The sequence below is a fragment of the Bufo gargarizans genome, unplaced genomic scaffold (genome assembly GCF_014858855.1).
Source record: "Bufo gargarizans isolate SCDJY-AF-19 unplaced genomic scaffold, ASM1485885v1 original_scaffold_2122_pilon, whole genome shotgun sequence".
NCBI classification, from domain to species: Eukaryota; Metazoa; Chordata; class Amphibia; order Anura; family Bufonidae; genus Bufo; species Bufo gargarizans.
Genome location: NW_025334654.1, coordinates 35879 through 56943, shown reverse-complemented (window position 1 = coordinate 56943; position 21065 = coordinate 35879). Strand labels below are relative to the sequence as shown.

At 56.4% G+C, this 21065-nt stretch overlaps 1 protein-coding gene across 1 annotated transcript in view; it reads left to right on the top strand.

The window, feature by feature from the left end:
* Window positions 1-4255: 4255 nt before the first annotated feature.
* The window catches only part of LOC122923991 (disintegrin and metalloproteinase domain-containing protein 12-like), a gene marked incomplete at its 3' end in the record, with an annotated part of 52286 nt that continues 35476 nt past the window's right edge, over window positions 4256-21065 (top strand). Inside the window, exons 1-2 of the mRNA XM_044274918.1 lie at window positions 4256-4384; window positions 17841-17938. Of these exons, the coding sequence (XP_044130853.1) occupies window positions 4306-4384; window positions 17841-17938 (177 nt within the window). The remainder of the gene's footprint in view (window positions 4385-17840; window positions 17939-21065) is intronic.

Below are 21065 nucleotides of genomic sequence, written 5' to 3'. Positions count from 1 at the left end.
CTGGTTGTAGAAAAGTAACTTTAAGTCACAATTTGCCCGGGGTATGAATAGTTATGGGCAGCGCTATATGTGTCCTCCCCTCACATATATGTCCTGTCCAATATACATGTACTTTCCTATCACATACATGTCCCTTCCTGTCACATACATGTACCGTCCTGTCACATACATGTCCTTTCCTGTCACATACATGTACCATCCTGTCACATACATGTACCGTCCTGTCACATACATGTCCTGTCACATACATGTCCCTTCCTGTCACATACATGTCCCTTCCTGTCACATACATGTCCCATCCTGTCACATACATGTCCCTTCCTGTCACATACATGTCCCTTCCTGTCACATACATGTCGCATCCTGTCACATACATGTCCCTTCCTGTCACATACATGTCCCATCCTGTCACATACATGTCCCTTCCTGTCACATACATGTCCCTTCCTGTCACATACATGTCGCATCCTGTCACATACATGTACCGTCCTGTCACATACATGTCCCCTCCTGTCACATACATGTCTTGTCACATACATGTCCCTTCCTGTCACATACCTGTACCGTCCTGTCACATACATGTCCTGTCACATACATGTCCCTTCCTGTCACATACATGTACCGTCCTGTCAAATACACGTACCGTCCTGTCACATACATGTCCCCTCCTGTCACATACATGTACCGTCCTGTCACAGACATGTCCCTCCTGTCACATACATGTCCTGTCACATACATGTCCCTTCCTGTCACATACATGTACCGTCCTGTCCCATACATGTCCCCTCCTGTCACATACATGTACCGTCCTGTCACATACATGTCCCTTCCTGTCACATACATGTCCCTTCCTGTCACATACATGTACCGTCCTGTCACATACATGTCCCCTTCTGTCACATACATGTCCTGTAACATACATGTCCCTTCCTGTCACATACATGTCCTTCCTGTCACATACATGTCCCTTCCTGTCACATACATGTACCGTCCTGTAACATACATGTCCCTTCCTGTCACATACATGTACCGTCCTGTAACATACATGTCCCTTCCTGTCACATACATGTACCGTCCTGTCACATACATGTCCCCTCCTGTCACATACATACCCTCCTGTCACATACATGTCCTGTCACATACATGTACCGTCCTGTCACATACATGTCCTGTCACATACATGTACCGTCCTGTCATATACATGTCCTGTCACATACATGTCCTGTCACATACATGTCCCTTCCTGTCACATACCTGTCCCTTCCTGTCACATACATGTCCCCTCCTGTCACATACATGTCCCTTCCTGTCACATACATGTACCGACCTGTCACATACATGTACCGTCCTGTCACATACATGTCCCTCCTGTCACATACATGTACCGTCCTGTCACATACATGTCCCTTCATGTCACATACATGTACCGTCCTGTCACATACATGTACCGTCCTGTCACATACATGTCCTGTCGCATACATGTCCTGTCACATACATGTCCCCTCCTGTCACATACATGTCCCCTCCTGTCACATACATGTCCCCTCCTGTCACATACTTGTCCTGTCACATACATGTCCCCTCCTGTCACATACATGTCCCCTCCTGTCACATACATGTCCCTTCCTGTCACATACATGTCCTGTCACATACATGTCCCCTCCTGTCACATACATGTCCCTTCCTGTCACATACATGTCCCTTCCTGTCACATACATGTCCCTCCTGTCACATACATGTCCCTTCCTGTCACATACATGTCCCTCCTGTCACATACATGTACCGTTCTGTCACATACATGTTCCTTCCTGTCACATACATGTACCGTCCTGTCACATACATGTACCGTCCTGTCACATACATACCCTCCTGTCACATACATGTCCTGTCACATACATGTCCTGTCACATACATGTCCCCTCCTGTCACATACATGTACCGTCCTGTCACATACATACCCTCCTGTCACATACATGTCCTGTCACATACATGTCCTGTCACATACATGTCCCTTCCTGTCACATACATGTACCGTCCTGTCACATACATACCCTCTGTCACATACATGTCCTGTCACATACATGTCCTGTCACATACATGTCCCTTCCTGTCACATACATGTACAGTCCTGTCACATACATGTCCCCTCCTGTCACATACATGTACCGTCCTGTCACATACATACCCTCCTGTCACATACATGTCCTGTCACATACATGTCCCTTCCTGTCACATACATGTACCGTCCTGTCACATACATGTCCCTTCCTGTCACATACATGTACCGTCCTGTCACATACATGTCCTGTCACATACATGTACCGTCCTGTCACATACATGTCCCTTCCTGTCACATACATGTACCGTCCTGTACATACATGTCCCTCCTGTCACATACATGTCCCCTACCTGTCACATACATGTCCCTCCTGTCACATACATGTACCGTCCTGTCACATACATGTCCCTTCCTGTCACATACATGTACCGTCCTGTCACATACATGTCCCTTCCTGTCACATACATGTACCGTCCTGTCACGTACATGTCCCTTCCTGTCACATACATGTACCGTCCTGTCACATACATGTCCCTTCCTGTCACATACATGTACCGTCCTGTCACATACATGTCCCTTCCTGTCACATACATGTACCGTCCTGTTACATACATGTCCCTTCCTGTCACATACATGTACCGTCCTGTCACATACATGTCCCTTCCTGTCACATACATGTACCGTCCTGTCACATACCGTCCTGTCACATACATGTCCCTTCCTGTCACATACATGTCCCTTCCTGTCACATACATGTCCCTTCCTGTCACATACATGTACCGTCCTGTCACATACCGTCCTGTCACATACATGTCCCTTCCTGTCACATACATGTACCGTCCTGTCACATACATGTCCCTTCCTGTCACATACATGTCCTGTCACATACCGTCCTGTCACATACATGTCCCTTCCTGTCACATACATGTACCGTCCTGTCACATACAGGTCCCCCTCCTGTTCACATACATGTCCCTCCTGTCCACATACATGTCCCCCGTCCTGTCACATACAGGTCCTGTCACATACAATGTACCTTCCGGTCACGATACATGTCCGTGTCACATACAGTCCCTCGTCCTGTCACATACAGGTCCCTTATCCTGTCACATACATGTCCTGTCACATACATGTACCGTCCTGTCACTACCGTCCTGGTCACATACATGTCCCTTCCTGTCACCATAACATGTTAACCGGTCCTGTCACAATACATGTCCTGTCACATACATGTCCCCCTCCTGTCACATACATGTCCCCTCCTGTCACATACATTGCCCCTCCTGTCACATACTGTCCTGGTCCCATACATGTCCCATTACATGTCACACATGTCCTGTCACTAGGGGGGGGCCGGGGGGGCACTACATGTCCTGTCACATACATGTCCCCTGTCACATTACATGTCCTGTCACATAACATGTCCTGTCACATACAGGGCCCCTGTCACATACATGTCCTGTCCATACATGTCCCCTCCTGTCACATACATGTCCCCTCCTGTCCCATACATGTCCCCTCCTGTCACATACATGTCCCCTCCTGTCACATACATGTCCTGTCACATACATGTCCCCTCCTGTCACATACATGTCCCCTCCTGTCACATACATGTCCCCTCCTGTCACATACATGTCCCCTCCTGTCCATACATGTCCCCTCCTGTCACATACATCCTGTCACATACATGTCCCCTCCTGTCACATACATGTCCCCTCCTGTCACATACATGTCCGTCACATACATGTCCTGTCACATACATGTCCCTTCCTGTCACATACATGTCCCCTCCTGTCACATACATGTCCCTTCCTGTCACATACATGTCCCCTCCTGTCACATACATGTCCTGTCACATACATGTCCTGTCACATACATGTCCCTTCCTGTCACATACATGTCCTGTCACATACATGTCCCTTCCTGACATACATGTCCCCTCCTGTCACATACATGTCCCTTCCTGTCACATACATGTCCCCTCCTGTCACATACATGTCCTGTCACATACATGTCCTGTCACATACATGTCCCTTCCTGTCACATACATGTCCTGTCACATACATGTCCCTTCCTGTCACTTACTTCTTCTTTATACATAAACTGCAGCTCTGCTCTGAAGACAGATTTTCCCTCCTCCGAAGGCCCCGCCCCCTAGACAATGGCCCCGCCCCGTCCGCTGTGCCTCTGGTCTTCCAGCACTTCCCGGCCTGTCCCTCAGTCACTACTGCCGGGGAGAGCGGAGGATGAGGCTCCGGCTGTGGCTGCTCGTGCTGGGCCTGAGCGCGGGACGTCCGGGCGGGAGCCTGAGGAGGAGGACGGCAGGTGTGTGTGTGTGTGAGGAGACCTGTCACTGTGTGTGTGAGGAGACCTGTCACTGTGTGTGTGAGGAGACCTGTCACTGTGTGTGAGGAGACCTGTCACTGTGTGTGTGAGGAGACCCGTCACTGTGTGTGTGTGAGGAGACCTGTCACTGTGTGTGTGAGGAGACCTGTCACTGTGTGTGTGAGGAGACCTGTCACTGTGTGTGTGTGAGGAGACCTGTCACTGTGGTGTGAGGAGACCTGTCACTGTGTGTGTGTGAGGAGACCTGTCACTGTGTGTGTGTGAGGGACCGTCACTGGTGTGTGAGGAGACCTGTCACTGTGTGTGTGAGGAACCTGTCACTGTGTGTGAGGAGACCTGTCACTGTGTGTGTGAGGAGACCTGTCACTGTGTGTGTGAGGAGACCTGTCACTGTGTGTGTGAGGAGACCTGTCACTGTGTGTGTGTGAGGAGACCTGTCACTGTGTGTGTGAGGAGACCTGTCACTGTGGTGTGGTGAGGAGACCCGTCACTGTGTGTGTGAGGAACCCGTCACTGTGTGTGTGTGAGGAGACCCGTCACTGTGTGTGTGTGTGTGAGGAGACCCGTCACTGTGTGTGTGAGGAGACCTGTCACTGTGTGTGTGTGAGGAGACCTGTCACTATGTGTGTGAGGAGACCCGTCACTGTGTGTGTGTGAGGAGACCTGTCACTGTGTGTGTGAGGAGACCTGTCACTGTGTGTGTGAGGAGACCTGTCACTGTGTGTGTGTGAGGAGACCTGTCACTGTGTGTGTGTGAGGAGACCTGTCACTGTGTGTGTGTGAGGAGACCCGTCACTGTGTGTGTGAGGAGACCTGTCACTGTGTGTGGAGGAGACCTGTCACTGTGTGTGTGAGGAGACCTGTCACTGTGTGTGTGAGGAGACCTGTCACTGTGTGTGTGTGAGGAGACCCGTCACTGTGTGTGTGTGAGGAGACCCGTCACTGTGTGTGTGTGAGGAGACCCGTCACTGTGTGTGTGAGGAGACCTGTCACTGTGTGTGTGAGGAGACCTGTCACTGTGTGTGTGTGAGGAGACCCGTCACTGTGTGTGTGTGAGGAGACCTGTCACTGTGTGTGTGAGGAGACCTGTCACTGTGTGTGTGAGGAGACCAGTCACTGTGTGTGTGTGAGGAGACCCGTCACTGTGTGTGTGAGGAGACCCTCACTGTGTGTGTGTGAGGAGACCTGTCACTGTGTGTGTGTGAGGAGACCTGTCACTGTGTGTGTGTGAGGAGACCTGTCACTGTGTGTGTGTGAGGAGACCTGTCACTGTGTGTGTGAGGAGACCCGTCACTGTGTGTGTGTGAGGAGACCTGTCACTGTGTGTGTGTGAGGAGACCTGTCACTGTGTGTGTGTGAGGAGACCCGTCACTGTGTGTGTGTGAGACCTGTCACTGTGTGTGTGAGGAGACCCGTCACTGTGTGTGTGAGGAGACCCGTCACTGTGTGTGTGAGGAGACCCGTCACTGTGTGTGTTGTGAGGAGACCTGTCACTGTGTGTGTGTGAGGAGACCGTCACTGTGTGTGTGTGAGGAGACCTGTCACTGTGTGTGTGTGAGGAGACCTGTCACTGTGTGTGTGTGAGGAGACCTGTCACTGTGTGTGTGTGAGGAGACCCTCACTGTGTGTGTGAGGAGACCCGTCACTGTGTGTGTGTGAGGAGACCTGTCACTGTGTGTGTGTGAGGAGACTGTCACGTGTGTGTGTGAGGAGACCCGTCACTGTGTGTGTGTGAGGAGACCCGTCACTGTGTGTGTGTGAGGAGACCTGTCACTGTGTGTGTGAGGAGACCTGTCACTGTGTGTGTGTGAGGAGACCCGTCACTGTGTGTGTGTGTGAGGAGACCTGTCACTGTGTGTGTGTGAGGAGCCCTCACTGTGTGTGTGTGTGTGTGTGTGAGGAGACCCGTCACTGTGTGTGTGTGTGTGTGTAGGAGACCTGTCACTGTGTGTGTGTGTGTGAGGAGACCTGTCACTGTGTGTGTGAGGAGACCTGTCACTGTGTGTGTGAGGAGACCTGTCACTGTGTGTGTGTGAGGAGACCTGTCACTGTGTGTGTGTGAGGAGACCTGTCACTGGTGTGTGGTGTGTGTGTGTGTGAGACCCGTCACTGTGTGTGTGAGGAGACCTGTCACTGTGTGTGAGGAGACCTGTCACTGTGTGTGTGTGAGGAGACCTGTCACTGTGTGTGTGAGGAGACCTGTCACTGTGTGTGTGTGTGAGGAGACCTGTCACTGTGTGTGTGTGAGGAGACCTGTCACTGTGTGTGTGTGTGTGGGAGACCTGTCACTGTGTGTGTGTGAGGAGACCTGTCACTGTGTGTGTGGAGGAGACCTGTCACTGTGTGTTGTGTGAGGAGACCCGTCACTGTGTGTGTGAGGAGACCTCACTGTGTGTGTGTGAGGAGACCTGTCACTGTGTGTGTGTGTGTGGGAGACCTGTCACTGTGTGTGTGTGAGGAGACCTGTCACTGTGTGTGTGTGGGGAGAACCCGTCACTGTGTGTGTGTGAGGAGACCTGTCACTGTGTGTGTGTGAGGAGACCTGTCACTGGTGTGTGTGAGGAGACCCGTCACTGTGTGTGTGTGAGGAGACCCGTCACTGTGTGTGTGTTGAGGAGACCTGTCACTGTGTGTGTGAGGAGACTGTCCTGTGTGTGAGGAGACCTCACTGTGTGTGTGTGAGGAGACCTGTCACTGTGTGTGTGTGTGAGAGACCTGTCACTGTGTGTGGTGAGGAGACCTGTCACTGTGTGTGTGTGAGGAGACCTGTCACTGTGTGTGTGTGTGAGGAGACCTGTCACTGTGTGTGTGTGTGAGGAGACCTGTCACTGTGTGTGAGGAGACCTGTCACTGTGTGTGTGTGAGGAGACCCGTCACTGTGTGTGTGAGGAGACCTGTCACTGTGTGTGTGAGGAGACCTGTCACTGTGTGTGTGTGAGGAGACCTGTCACTGTGTGTGTGTGTTGAGGAGACCTGTCACTGTGTGTGTGAGGAGACCCGTCACTGTGTGTGTGGTGAGACCTGTCACTGTGTGTGTGTGGGAGACCTGTCACTGTGTGTGTGTGAGGAGACCTGTCACTGTGTGTGTGTGAGGAGACCGTCACTGTGTGTGTGTGTGTGTGTGTGAGGAGACCTGTCACTGTGTGTGTGAGGAGACCCGTCACTGTGTGTGTGAGGAGACCTGTCACTGTGTGTGTGTGAGGAGACCTGTCACTGTGTGTGTGTGAGGAGACCTGTCACTGTGTGTGTGTGTGTGGGTGTGTGTGTGTGTGAGGAGACCTGTCACTGTGTGTGTGTGAGGAGACCCGTCACTGTGTGTGTGAGGAGACCCGTCACTGTGTGTGTGAGGAGACCCGTCACTGTGTGTGTGAGGAGACCTCACTGTGTGTGTGTGTGAGGAGACCTGTCACTGTGTGTGTGTGTGTGTGTGAGGAGACCTGTCACTGTGGTGTGTGAGGAGACCCGTCCGTGGTGTGTGAGGAGACCTGTCACTGTGTGTGGTGAGGAGACCTGTCACTGTGTGTGTGTGTGAGGAGACCCGTCACTGTGTGTGTGAGGACCTGTCACTGTGTGTGTGTGAGGAGACCCGTCCTGTGTGTGTGTGAGGAGACCTGTCACTGTGTGTGTGTGAGGAGACCTGTCACTGTGTGTGTTTTGAGGAGACCTGTCACTGTGTGTGTGAGGAGACCTGTCACTGTGTGTGTGTGAGGAGACCTGTCACTGTGTGTGTGTGGGAGACCCGTCACTGGTGTGTGGAGGAACCTGTCACTGTGTGTTTGAGGAGACCTCACTGTGTGTGTGAGGAGACTGTCACTGGTGTGTGTGAGAGACCTGTCACTGTGTGTGTGAGGAGACCTGTCACTGTGGTGTGAGGAGACCTGTCACTGTGTGTGTGTGAGGAGACCTGTCACTGTGTGTGTGTGTGTGAGAGACCTGTCACTGTGTGTGTGTGAGGAGACCTTCACTGTGTGTGTGTGAGGAGACCTGTCACTGTGTGTGTGGAGGAGACCTGTCACTGTGTGTGGTGAGGAGACCTGTCACTGTGTGGTGTGAGGAGACCTGTCACTGTGTGTGTGTGAGGAGACCCGTCACTGTGTGTGTGAGGAGACCCGTCACTGTGTGTGTGTGAGGAGACCCGTGTGTGTGTGAGGAGACCTGTCACTGTGGTGTGTGGGAGACCTGTCACTGTGTGTGTGAGGAACCTGTCACTGTGTGTGAGGAGACCTGTCACTGTTGTGTGTGAGGAGACCTCACTGTGTGTGTGTGAGGAGACCTGTCACTGTGTGTGTGTGTGAGGAGACCTGTCACTGTGTGTGTGAGGAACCTGTCACTATGTGTGTGAGGAACCTGTCACTGTGTTGTGAGGAGACCTGTCACGTGTGTGTGAGAACCGTCACTGTGTGTGTGTGAGGAGACCTGTCACTGTGTGTGTGTGTGAGGAGACCTGTCACTGTGTGTGTGTGAGGAACCTGTCACTGTGTGTGTTGAGAGACCCGTCACTGTGTGTGTGTGAGAGACCCGTCACTGTGTGTGTGTGAGGAGACCTGTCACTGTGTGTGTGTGAGGAGACCTGTCACTGTGTGTGTGAGGAGACCTGTCCTGTTTGTGTGTGAGGACCTGTCACTGTGGTGTGTGAGGAGACCTGTCACTGTGTGGTGTGAGGAGACCTTCACTGTGTGTGTGTGAGGAGACCTGTCACTGTGTGTGTGTGAGGAGACTGTCACTGTGTGTGTAGGAGACCCGTCACTGTGTGTGTGTGAGACCTGTCACTGTGTGTGTGTGAGGAGAGACCTGTCACTGTGTGTGTGTGAGGGACCTGTCCTGTGTGTGTGTGAGGAGACCTGTCACTGTGGTGTGTTGAGGAGACCTGTCACTGTGTGTGTGTGTGAGGAGACCTGTCACTGTGTGTGTGTGAGGAGACCTGTCACTGTGTGTGTGAGGAGACCCGTCACTGTGTGTGTGTGAGACCTGTCACTGTGTGTGTGAGGAGACCTGTCACGTGTGTGTGGGAGACCCTCACTGTGTGTGTGTAGGAACCCGTCACTGTGTGTGTGTGAGGAGACCTGTCACTGTGTGTGTGAGGAGACCTGTCACTGGTGTGTGTGAGGAGACCTGTCACTGTGTGTGTGTGAGGAGACCTGTCACTGTGTGTGTGAGGAGACCTGTCACTGTGTGTGTGTGAGGAGACCCGTCACTGTGTGTGTGTGAGGAGACCCGTCACTGTGTGTGTGTGAGGAGACCCGTCACTGTGTGTGTGTGAGGAGACCTGTCACTGTGTGTGTGTGTGAGGAGACCCTGTCACTGTGTGTGTGTGAGAGACCTGTCACTGTGTGTGTGAGGAGACCTGTCACTGTGTGTGTGAGGAGACCTGTCACTGTGTGTGTGAGGAGACCTGTCACTGTGTGTGTGAGGAGACCCGTCACTGTGTGTGTGAGGAGACCTGTCACTGTGTGTGTTTGAGGAGACCTGTCACTGTGTGTGTGTGAGGACCTGTCACTGTGTGTGTGAGGAGACCTGTCACGTGTGTGTGAGGAGACCCGTCACTGTGTGTGTGAGGAGACCCGTCACTGTTGTGTGTGAGGAGACCCGTCACTGGTGTGTGTGAGGAGACCCGTCACTGTGTGTGTGAGGAGACCGTCACTGTTTGTGTGAGGAGACCCGTCACTGTGTGTGTGAGGAGACCCGTCACTGTGTGTGTGTGCGGAGACCCTCACTGTGTGTGTGTGAGGAGACCCGTCACTGGTGTGTGTGAGGAGACCCGTCACTGTGTGTGTGAGGAGACCCGTCACTGTGTGTGTGTGAGAGACCCGTCACTGTGTGTGTGTGGAGACCGTCACTGTGTGTGTGTGAGGAGACCTGTCACTGTGTGTGTTTGAGGAGACCCGTCACGTGTGTGTGTGAGGAGACCTGTCACGTGTTGTGAGAGGAGACCCTCACTGTGTGTGTGAGAGGAGACCCGTCACTGTGTGTGTGAGAGGAACCCGTCACTGTGTGTGTGAGGAGACCCGTCACTGTGTGTGTGAGAGACCCGTCACTGTGTGTGTGTGAGGAGAACCCGTCACTGTGTGTGTGTGAGAGCCCGTCACTGTGTGTGTGAGGAGACCCGTCACTGTGTGTGTGTGAGGAGACCCGTCACTTGTGTGTGTGTGAGGAGACCTGTCACTGTGTTGTGAGGAGACCTGTCACTGTGTGTGTGAGGAGACCTGTCACTGTGTGTGTGATAGACCCTCACTGTGTGTGGTGAGGACCTGTCACTGTGTGTGTGAGGAGACCTGTCACTGTGTGTGTGAGGAGACCTGTCACTGTGTGTGTGTGAGGAGACCTGTCACTGTGTGTGTGAGAGGAGACCCGTCACTGTGTGTGTGAGAGGAGACCCGTCACTGTGTGTGTTAGAGAGACCCGTCACTGTGTGTGTGTGAGGAGACCCGTCACTGTGTGTGTGAGGAGACCCGTCACTGTGTGTGTGAGGAGACCCGTCACTGTGTGTGTGTGAGGAGACCCGTCACTGTGTGTGTAGGAGACCGTCACTGTGTGTGTGTGAGGAGACCCGTCACTGTGTGTGTGTGAGGAGACCTGTCACTGTGTGTGTGAGGAGACCTGTCACTGTGTGTGTGTGAGGAGACCTGTCACTGTGTTGTGTGAGGAGACCCGTCACTGTGTGTGTGTGAGGAGCCCGTCACTGTGTGTGTGTGAGGAACCCGTCACTGTGTGTGTTGTGAGGAGACCGTCACTGTGTGTGTTGTGAGGAGACCTTCACTGTGTTTGTGTGAGGACCCGTCACTGTGTGTGTGTGAGGAGACCTGTCACTGTGGTGTGTGAGGAGACCTGTCACTGTGTGTGTGTGTGAGGAGACCTGTCACTGTGTGTGTGAGGAGACCCGTCACTGTGTTGTGTGAGACCTGTCACTGTGTGTTGTGAGGAGACCCGTCACTGTGTGTGTGAGGAGACCCGTCACTGTGTGTGTGAGGATACCCGTCACTGTGTGTGTGTGAGGAGACCCGTCACTGTGTGTGTGTGTGAGGAGACCTGTCCTGTGTGTGTGGGATACCTTCACTGTGTGTTTGTGAGGAGACCTGTCACTGTGTGTGTGAGGAGACCCGTCACTGTGTGTGTGAGACCCGTCACTGTGTGTGTGAGGAGACCTGTCACTGTGTGTGTGAGGAGACCCCGTCCTGTGTGTGTGAGACCTGTCTGTGTGTGTGAGGAGACCTGTCACTGTGTGTGTGTGTGAGGAGACCTGTCACTGTGTGTGTGAGGACCCGTCACTGTGTGTGTGTTAGACCTGTCACTGTGTGTGTGAGAGACCCGTCACTGTGTGGTGAGGACCCGTCACTGTGTGTGTGTGAGGACCTGTCACTGTGTGTGTGTGAGGAGACCTGTCACTGTGTGTGTGTGAGGAGACCTCACTGTGTGTGTGTGAGGAGACCTGTCACTGTGTGTGTGTGAGGAGACCCGTCACTGTGTGTGGTGTGAGGAGACCTGTCACTGGTGTGGTGAGGAGACCTGTCACTGTGTGTTGTGTGTTGAGGAGACCTGTCACTGTGTGTGTGTGAGGAGGACCCCCTGGTGTTGTGTGAGAACCCCTGTGTGTGTGTGAGGAGACCTGTCACTGGTGTGTGTGTGAGGAGACCCGTCACTGTGTGTGTGTGAGGAGACCCGTCACTGTGTGTGTGAGAGAGACCCTTCACTGTGTGTGTGAGAGAACCCGTCACTGTGTGTGTGTGAGGAGCCCGTCACTGTGTGTGTGAGGAGACCCGTCACTGTGTGTGTGTGAGGAGACCCGTCACTGTGTGTGTGTGAGGAGACCCGTCACTGTGTGTGTGAGGAGACCCGCACTGTGTTGTGTGAGGAGACCTGTCACTGTGTGTGTGAGGAGACCTGTCACTGTGTGTGTGTGAGGAGACCTGTCACTGTGTGTGTGTGAGGAGACCCGTCACTGTGTGTGTGAGGAGACCCGTCCTGTGTGTGTGTGAGGAGACCCGTCACTGTGTGTGTGTGTGAGGACCGTCACTGTGTGTGTGTGTGAGGAACCTTCACTGTGTGTGTGAGGAGACCCCACTGTGTGTTTGTGAGGAGACCTGTCACTGTGTGTGTGAGGAGACCCGTCACTGTGTGTGTGAGGAGACCCGTCACTGTGGGTGTGAGGAGACCTGTCACTGTGTGTGTGAGACCTGTCACTGTGTGTGTGGTGAGACCTGTCACTGTGTGTGTGTGAGACCTGTCACTGTGTGTGTGTGAGGAGACCTCTCCTGTGTGTGTGTGTGAGGAGACCTGTCACTGTGTGTGTGAGGAGACCCGTCACTGGTGTGTGTGAGGAGACCTGTCACTGTGTGTGTGAGGAGACCTGTCACTGTGTGGGTGTAGGAGACCCGTCACTTGTGTGTGTGTGAGGAGACCTGTCACTGTGTGTGTGAGGAGACCTGTCACTGTGTGTGTGTGAGGAGACCTGTCACTGTGTGTGTGTGGGAGACCTTCACTGTGTGTGTGTGAGGAGACCCGTCACTGTGTGTGTGTGGAGACCTGTCACTGTGTGTGTGTGAGAGACCTGTCACTGTGTGTGAGGAGACCCGTCACTGTGTGTGTGTGAGGAGACCTGTCACTGTGTGTGTGAGGAGACCTGTCACTGTGTGTGTGTGAGGAGACCTGTCACTGTGTGTGTGTTGAGGACCCGTCACTGTGTGTGTGTAGGAGACCCGTCACTGTGTGTGTGTGAGGAGACCTGTCACTGTGTGTGTGTGAGGACCCGTCACTGTGTGTGTGTGAGGAACCCGTCACTGTGTGTGTGTGAGGAGACCCGTCACTGTGTGTGTGTGAGGAGACCCGTCACTGTGTGTGTGTGAGGAGACCCGTCACTGTGTGTGTGTGTGAGGACCCGTCACTGTGTTGTGTGTGAGGAGACCCGTCACTGTGTGTGTGTGTGAGGAGACCCTCACTGTGGTGTGTGATGAGACCCGTCACTGTGTGTGTTGAGGAGACCTGTCCTGTGTGTGTGAGAGACCTGTCACTGTGTGTGTGAGAGACCCGTACTGTGTGTGTGGTGAGGAGACCTGTCACTGTGTGTGTGAGGAGACCCGTCACTGTGTGTGTGTGAGACCTGTCACTGTGTGTGTGAGGAGACCTGTCACTGTGTGTGTGTGTGAGGAGACCTGTCACCTGTGTTGTGAGGAGACCCGTCACTGTGTGTGTGTGAGACCTGTCACTGTTGGTGTGAGGAGACCCGTCACTGTGTTGTGTGAGGAGACCCGTCCTGTTGTGTGTGTGGAGACCTGTCACTGTGTGTGTGTGAGAGACCTGTCACTGTGTGTGTGTGAGAACCTGTCACTGTGTGTGTGTGAGGAGACCTGTCACTGTGTGTGTGGGAGAGACCCGTCACTGTGTGTTGTGTGAGGAGACCTGTCACTGTGTGTGTGAGGAGACCTTCACTGTGTGTGTGTGTGTGAGAACCTGTCACTGTGTGTGTGTGAGGAGACCCTCACTGTGTGTGTGTGAGGAGACCCGTCACTGTGTGTGTGGAGAGACCTCACTGTTGTGTGTGAGGAGACCCGTCACTGTGTTGTGTGAGGAGACCTGTCACTGTGTGTGTGTGAGGAGACCCTCACTGTGTTGTGTGAGGAGAGACCCGTCACTGTGTGTGTGTGAGGAGACCTGTCACTGTGTGTGTGTGAGGAGACCTGTCACTGTGTGTGTGTGAGGAGACCTGTCACTGTGTGTGTGTGTGAGGAACCCTCCTGTGTGTGTGTGAGGAGACCTCACTGTGTGTGTGTGAGGAGACCTGTCACTGTGTGTGTGTGAGGGAACCCGTCACTGTGTGTGTGTGGAGACCTGTCACTGTGTGTGTGAGGAACCCGTCATGTGTGTGTGAGAGGAGACCCGTCACTGTGTGTGTGTGAGGAGACCCTCACTGTGTGTGTGAGGAACCCGTCACTGTGTGTGTGAGGAGACCCGTCACTGTGTTGTGTGAGGATACCCGTCACTGGTGTGTTGGAGAGCCCTGTCCTGTGTGTGTTGAGGAGACCTGTCACTGTGTGTGTGAGGAGACCTGTCACGTGTGTGTGTGAGGAGACCTGTCACTGTGTGTTTGTTGAGGAGACCCGTCACTGTGTGTGTGTGAGGACCCGTCACTGTGTGTGTGAGGAGACCCGTCACTGTGTGTTTGTGTGAGGAGACCCTTCACTGTGTGTGTGTGAGGAGACCCGTCACTGTGTGTGTGTGAGGAGACCCGTCACTGTGTGTTGTGTGAGGAGACCCGTCCCTGTGTGTGTGTGTGAGGAGACCCTCACTGTGTGTGTGAGGAGACCCGTCACTGTGTGTGTGAGGAGACCCGTCCTGTGTTGTGTGAGGAGACCCGTCACTGTGTGTGTGAGGAGACCCGTCACTGTGTGTGTGTGTGAGGAGACCCGTCACTGTGTGTGTGTGTGAGAGACCTGTCACTGTGTGTGTGGGAGAACCCGTCACTGTGTGTGTGTGAGGAGACCTGTCACGGTGTGTTTGAGGAGACCCGTCACTGTGTGTGTTGAGGAGACCTGTCACTGTGTGTGTGAGAGACCTGTCACTGTGTGTGGGTGAGACCTGTCACTGTGTGTTGTGTGAGACCTGTCACTGTGTGTGTGAGGAACCTTCACTGTGTGTGTGTGAGAGACCCTGTCACTGTGTGTGTGAGGAGACCTTCCACTGTGTGTGTGTGAGGACCTTCACTGGTGTGTGTGTGAGGAGACCCGTCACTGTGTGTGTGAGGAGACCCGTCACTGTGTGTGTGTGAGGACCTGTCACTGTGTGTGTGTGAGAGACCTGTCACTGTGTGTGTGTGAGGACGTCACTGTGTGTGTGTGAGGAGACCTGTCACTGTGTGTGTGGTGTTAGGAGACCTGTCACTGTGTGTGTGTGAGGAGACCGTCACTGTGTGTGTGAGAGACCCGTCACTGTTGTGTGTGAGGAGACCTTCACTGTGTGTGAGAGACCCGTCACTGTGTGTGTGAGGAGACCCGTCACTGTGTGTGTGTGAGGAGACCCGTCACTGTGTGTGTGTGTGAGGAGACCTCACTGTGTGTGTGTGTGGGAACCCGTCACTGTGTGTTTGTGAGGAGACCCGTCACTGGTGTGTGTGAGGAGACCTGTCACTGTGTGTGTGTGAGGGACCCGTCACTGTGTGTGTTGAGGAGACCCGTCACTGTGTGTGTGTGAGGAACCCTCACTGTGTGTGTGTGAGGAGACCCGTCACTGTGTGTGTGAGGAGACCCGTCACTGTGTGTGGGTGAGGAGACCCGTCACTGTTGTGTGTGAGGAGACCCTCACTGTGTGTGTGTGAGGAGACCCGTCACTGTGTGTGTGTGAGGAGACCCGTCACTGTGTGTGTGTGTGAGGAGACCCGTCACTGTGTGTGTGTGAGGAGACCCGTCACTGTGTGTGTGTGAGGAGACCCGTCACTGTGTGTGTGTGAGGAGACCCGTCACTGTGTGTGTGTGAGGAGACCCGTCACTGTGTGTGTGTGTGAGGAGACCCTCACTGTGTGTGTGTGTGAGGAGACCCGTCACTGTGTGTGTGTGTGAGGAGACCCGTCACTGTGTGTGTGTGTGAGGAGACCTGTCACTGTGTGGGGGCAGCCTCTCAGGGTCTGTGTGATGGTACAGTGCCCCCCGGGGCAGCCTCTCAGGGTCTCTGTGATGGTACAGTGCCCCCGGGGCAGCCTCTCAGGGTCTCTGTGATGGTAACAGTGCCCCCGGGGCAGCCTCTCAGGGTCTGTGTGATGGTACAGTGCCCCCGGGGCAGCCTCTCAGGGTCCTCTGTGATGGTACAGTGCCCCCGGGGCAGCCTCTCAGGGTCTGTGTGATGGTACAGTGCCCCCGGGGCAGCCTCTCAGGGTCTCTGGATGGTACAGTGCCCCCGGGGTAGCCTCTCAGGGTCTGTGTGATGGTACAGTGCCCCGGGGCAGCCTCTCAGGGTCCGTGTGATGGTACAGTGCCCCCGGGGCAGCCTCTCAGGGTCTGTGTGATGGTACAGTGCCCCCAGGGGCAGCCTCTCAGGGTCTCTGTGATGGTACAGTGCCCCCGGGGTAGCCTCTCAGGGTCTCTGTGATGGTACAGTGCCCCCGGGGCAGCCTCTCAGGGTCCGTGTGATGGTACAGTGCCCCCGGGGCAAGCCTCTCAGGGTCTGTGTGATGGTACAGTGCCCCCGGGGCAGCCTCTCCAGGGTCTCTGTGATGGTACAGTGCCCCCGGGGCAGCCTCTCAGGGTCTCTGTGATGGTACAGTGCCCCCCGGGGCAGCCTCTCAGGGTCTCTGTGATGGTACAGTGCCCCCCGGGGCAGCCTCTCAGGGTCTGTGTGATGGTACAGTGCCCCCGGGGCAGCCTCTCAGGGTCTCTGTGATGGTACAGTGCCCCCGGGGCAGCCTCTCAGGGTCTGTGTGATGGTACAGTGCCCCCGGGGCAGCCTCCTCAGGGTCTCTGTGATGGTACAGTGCCCCCGGGGCAGCCTCTCAGGGTCTGTGTGATGGTACAGTGCCCCCGGGGCAGCCTCTCAGGGTCTCTGTGATGGTACAGTGCCCCCGGGGTAGCCTCTCAGGGTCTCTGTGATGGTACAGTGCCCCCGGGGCAGCCTCTCAGGGTCTCTGTGATGGTACAGTGCCCCGGGGCAGCCTCTCAGGGTCTCTGTGATGGTACAGTGCCCCCGGGGGCAGCCTCTCAGGGTCTCTGTGATGGTACAGTGCCCCCGGGGTAGCCTCTCAGGGTCTCTGTGATGGTACAGTGCCCCCGGGGTAGCCTCTCAGGGTCTCTGTGATGGTACAGTGCCCCCGGGGCAGCCTCTCAGGGTCCGTGTGATGGTACAGTGCCCCCGGGGCAGCCTCTCAGGGTCTGTGTGATGGTACAGTGCCCCCGGGGCAGCCTCTCAGGGTCTCTGTGATGGTACAGTGCCCCCGGGGCAGCCTCTCAGGGTCTCTGTGATGGTACAGTGCCCCCGGGGCAGCCTCTCAGGGTCCGTGTGATGGTACAGTGCCCCCGGGGCAGCCTCTCAGGGTCTGTGTGATGGTACAGTGCCCCCGGGGCAGCCTCTCAGGGTCTCTGTGATGGTACAGTGCCCCCGGGGTAGCCTCTCAGGGTCTCTGTGATGGTACAGTGCCCCCGGGGCAGCCTGTCAGGGTCTCTGTGATGGTACAGTGCCCCCGGGGCAGCCTCTCAGGGTCTCTGTGATGGTACAGTGCCCCCCGGGGCAGCCTCTCTCGCTCTGCACTGGGTGTGGCCCCGTCCGCTCCTCCAGATGTGAATGAGACACAATCTGCCCCTCCTCGTTGTGCTCTTTCTGGATCTGTAACCCTTTCAGTGCCGGAGTCCCTCAGTCAGGATGTGAGGGGTGGTCCTGAGGGTGTGTGGGGGGGTTACATGTTATCATACTGACTAATACACAGTGGCTCATCATAACCCCCATCCTCTCTCTCTTTCAGATGAGGGTAGTCCTGCGTCCCTGCAGACCCCGCACTGGGAGGTGGTTCCGGAGCTGAGCTGTGACGGGCGCCCGCTGACCCCGGATGATGTCCTTCAGGTGGGCCCTTTACCATGTGACAGCGGACCACCCTTCTGCTGATGACCACCTTGTTGGAGATCTGCTCCATCGGCCTGACAGTAACCATGTCATTTTAGTATCTGTGCCACAGGATCAGCACCCCCATCATCCTTCATAGTGGCACTAGTGTCATGTGCGTCCCTGTAGTGAAGGAGCTCATATCAGGAGAGATTTGAAGTGTCAAGTAGGTGGTGGTGGGGTCCGGAGTGGAGATTGGGAGTTGTAGTGGGCAGTGTCCTCCATCATTCCCTTTATCTGGTGCAGTGTTCATCCTGAGCTTGCTGGTTCACACAGAGTATGGAGGTGGTGATGCAGCCGTTCTGGTGGCGGTGTATCGGGACAGGTGCAGGCCAGGCTCCTCCCCCTCGTCTTGGCCCTGGAAGGAATGAGACGCTTCCTCCTCTCCCCGTGGCGGGGGTTTCACAGACATGTCAGCGTCACAGGGAGGGGTTCCTTCCTCCTGCACCCTGGAACAATGATGGGGGATGGGCGTGCGGGTACACCCACCTCTCACTTCCTAATCCTCTGTGCTGCACATATCTTCCACGTCTCTGCAGGAGCGGCGCCCAGTATGTGGCCCTAGGGACTGAGCTCCAGACGCGTGGCCCCTGACCTGTAATATGTTCTGGAAGCGTGGCGGTCATGAACACCGCTCATCTACTGGACGCTGGGGGCCTGTACACACGTGTGTTACAGTGCAGGCAAGAGAGACCCCTGATGTATCTGTGGACGGGGCCCCCCCGGATGTATCTGTGGACAGGGCCCCCCTGGATGTATGTGTGGACGGGGCCCCCCCGGATGTATCTGTGGACGGGGCCCCCCCGGATGTATGTTTGGACGGGGCCCCCCCGGATGCAGGTTTCTCACCCGCGCTCTGCAGGCTTCTCACCTGCGCTCTGCAGGCTTCCCCCCTCCCTCTGCAGACTTCTCACCCGCGCTCTGCGGCCTTCTCACCCGCCCTCTGCAGGCTTCTCACCCGCCCTCTGCGGCCTTCTCACCCGCGCTCTGCAGGCTTCTCACCCGCCCTCTGCAGGCTTCTCACCCGCCCTCTGCAGGCTTCTCACCCGCCCTCTGCAGGCTTCTCACCCGCCCTCTGCAGGCTTCTCACCCGCCCTCTGCAGGCTTCTCACCCGCCCTCTGCGGCCTTCTCACCCGCGCTCTGCAGGCTTCTCACCCGCCCTCTGCAGGCTTCTCACCCGCCCTCTGCAGGCTTCTCACCCGCGCTCTGCAGGCTTCTCACCCGCGCTCTGCAGGCTTCTCACCTGCGCTCTGCAGGCTTCTCACCCGCGCTCTGCAGGCTTCCCCCCTCCCTCTGCAGACTTCTCACCCGCGCTCTGCGGCCTTCTCACCCGCGCTCTGCAGCCTTCTCACCCGCGCTCTGCGGCCTTCTCACCCGCCCTCTGCGGCCCTTCTCACCCGCCCTCTGCGGCCTTCTCACCCGCCCTCTGCAGGCTTCTCACCCGCCCTCTGCAGCCTTCTCACCTGCGCTCTGCGGCCTTCTCATCCGCCCTCTGCAGGCTTCTCACCCGCCCTCTGCGGCCTTCTCACCCGCCCTCTGCGGCCTTCTCACCCGCCCTCTGCAGGCTTCTCACCCGCCCTCTGCAGCCTTCTCACCTGCGCTCTGCGGCCTTCTCATCCGCCCTCTGCAGGCTTCTCACCCGCCCTCTGCGGCCTTCTCACCCGCGCTCTGCAGCCTTCTCACCCGCGCTCTGCAGCCTTCTCACCCGCGCTCTGCGGCCTTCTCACCCGCCCTCTGCGGCCTCTCACCCGCCCTCTGCGGCCTTCTCACCCGCCCTCTGCAGGCTTCTCACCCGCCCTCTGCGGCCTTCTCACCCGCGCTCTGCAGGCTTCCCCCCTCCCTCTGCAGGCTTCTCACCTGCGCTCTGCAGGCTTCCCCCCTCCCTCTGCAGACTTCTCACCCGCGCTCTGCAGGCTTCTCACTCGCGCTCTGCAGGCTTCTCACTCGCGCTCTGCAGGCTTCCCCCCTCCCTCTGCAGACTTCTCACCCGCCCTCTGCAGGCTTCTCACCCGCGCTCTGCAGGCTTCTCACCTGCGCTCTGCAGGCTTCTCACCTGCGCTCTGCAGGCTTCTCACCCGCGCTCTGCAGGCTTCCCCCCTCCCTCTGCAGACTTCTCACCCGCGCTCTGCGGCCTTCTCACCCGCGCTCTGCAGCCTTCTCACCCGCGCTCTGCGGCCTTCTCACCCGCCCTCTGCGGCCTTCTCACCCGCCCTCTGCGGCCTTCTCACCCGCCCTCTGCAGGCTTCTCACCCGCCCTCTGCAGCCTTCTCACCTGCGCTCTGCGGCCTTCTCATCCGCCCTCTGCAGGCTTCTCACCCGCCCTCTGCGGCCTTCTCACCCGCGCTCTGCAGCCTTCTCACCCGCGCTCTGCAGCCTTCTCACCCGCGCTCTGCGGCCTTCTCACCCGCCCTCTGCGGCCTTCTCACCCGCCCTCTGCGGCCTTCTCACCCGCCCTCTGCAGGCTTCTCACCCGCCCTCTGCGGCCTTCTCACCCGCGCTCTGCAGGCTTCCCCCCTCCCTCTGCAGGCTTCTCACCTGCGCTCTGCAGGCTTCCCCCCTCCCTCTGCAGACTTCTCACCCGCGCTCTGCAGGCTTCTCACTCGCGCTCTGCGGCCTTCTCACCCGCCCTCTGCGGCCTTCTCACCCGCGCTCTGCGGCCTTCTCACCCGCCCTCTGCGGCCTTCTCACCCGCGCTCTGCAGGCTTCTCACCTGCGCTCTGCAGGCTTCCCCCCTCCCTCTGCAGGCTTCTCACCCGCCCTCTGCGGCCTTCTCACCCGCCCTCTGCGGCCTTCTCACCCGCCCTCTGCAGGCTTCTCACCCGCGCTCTGCGGCCTTCTCACCCGCCCTCTGCAGACTTCTCACCCGCGCTCTGCAGGCTTCTCACCTGCGCTCTGCAGGCTTCCCCCCTCCCTCTGCAGGCTTCTCACCCGCCCTCTGCGGCCTTCTCACCCGCCCTCTGCGGCCTTCTCACCCGCCCTCTGCAGGCTTCTCACCCGCCCTCTGCGGACTTCTCACCCGCGCTCTGCAGGCTTCCCCCCTCCCTCTGCAGACTTCTCACCCGCGCTCTGCAGGCTTCTCACCCGCGC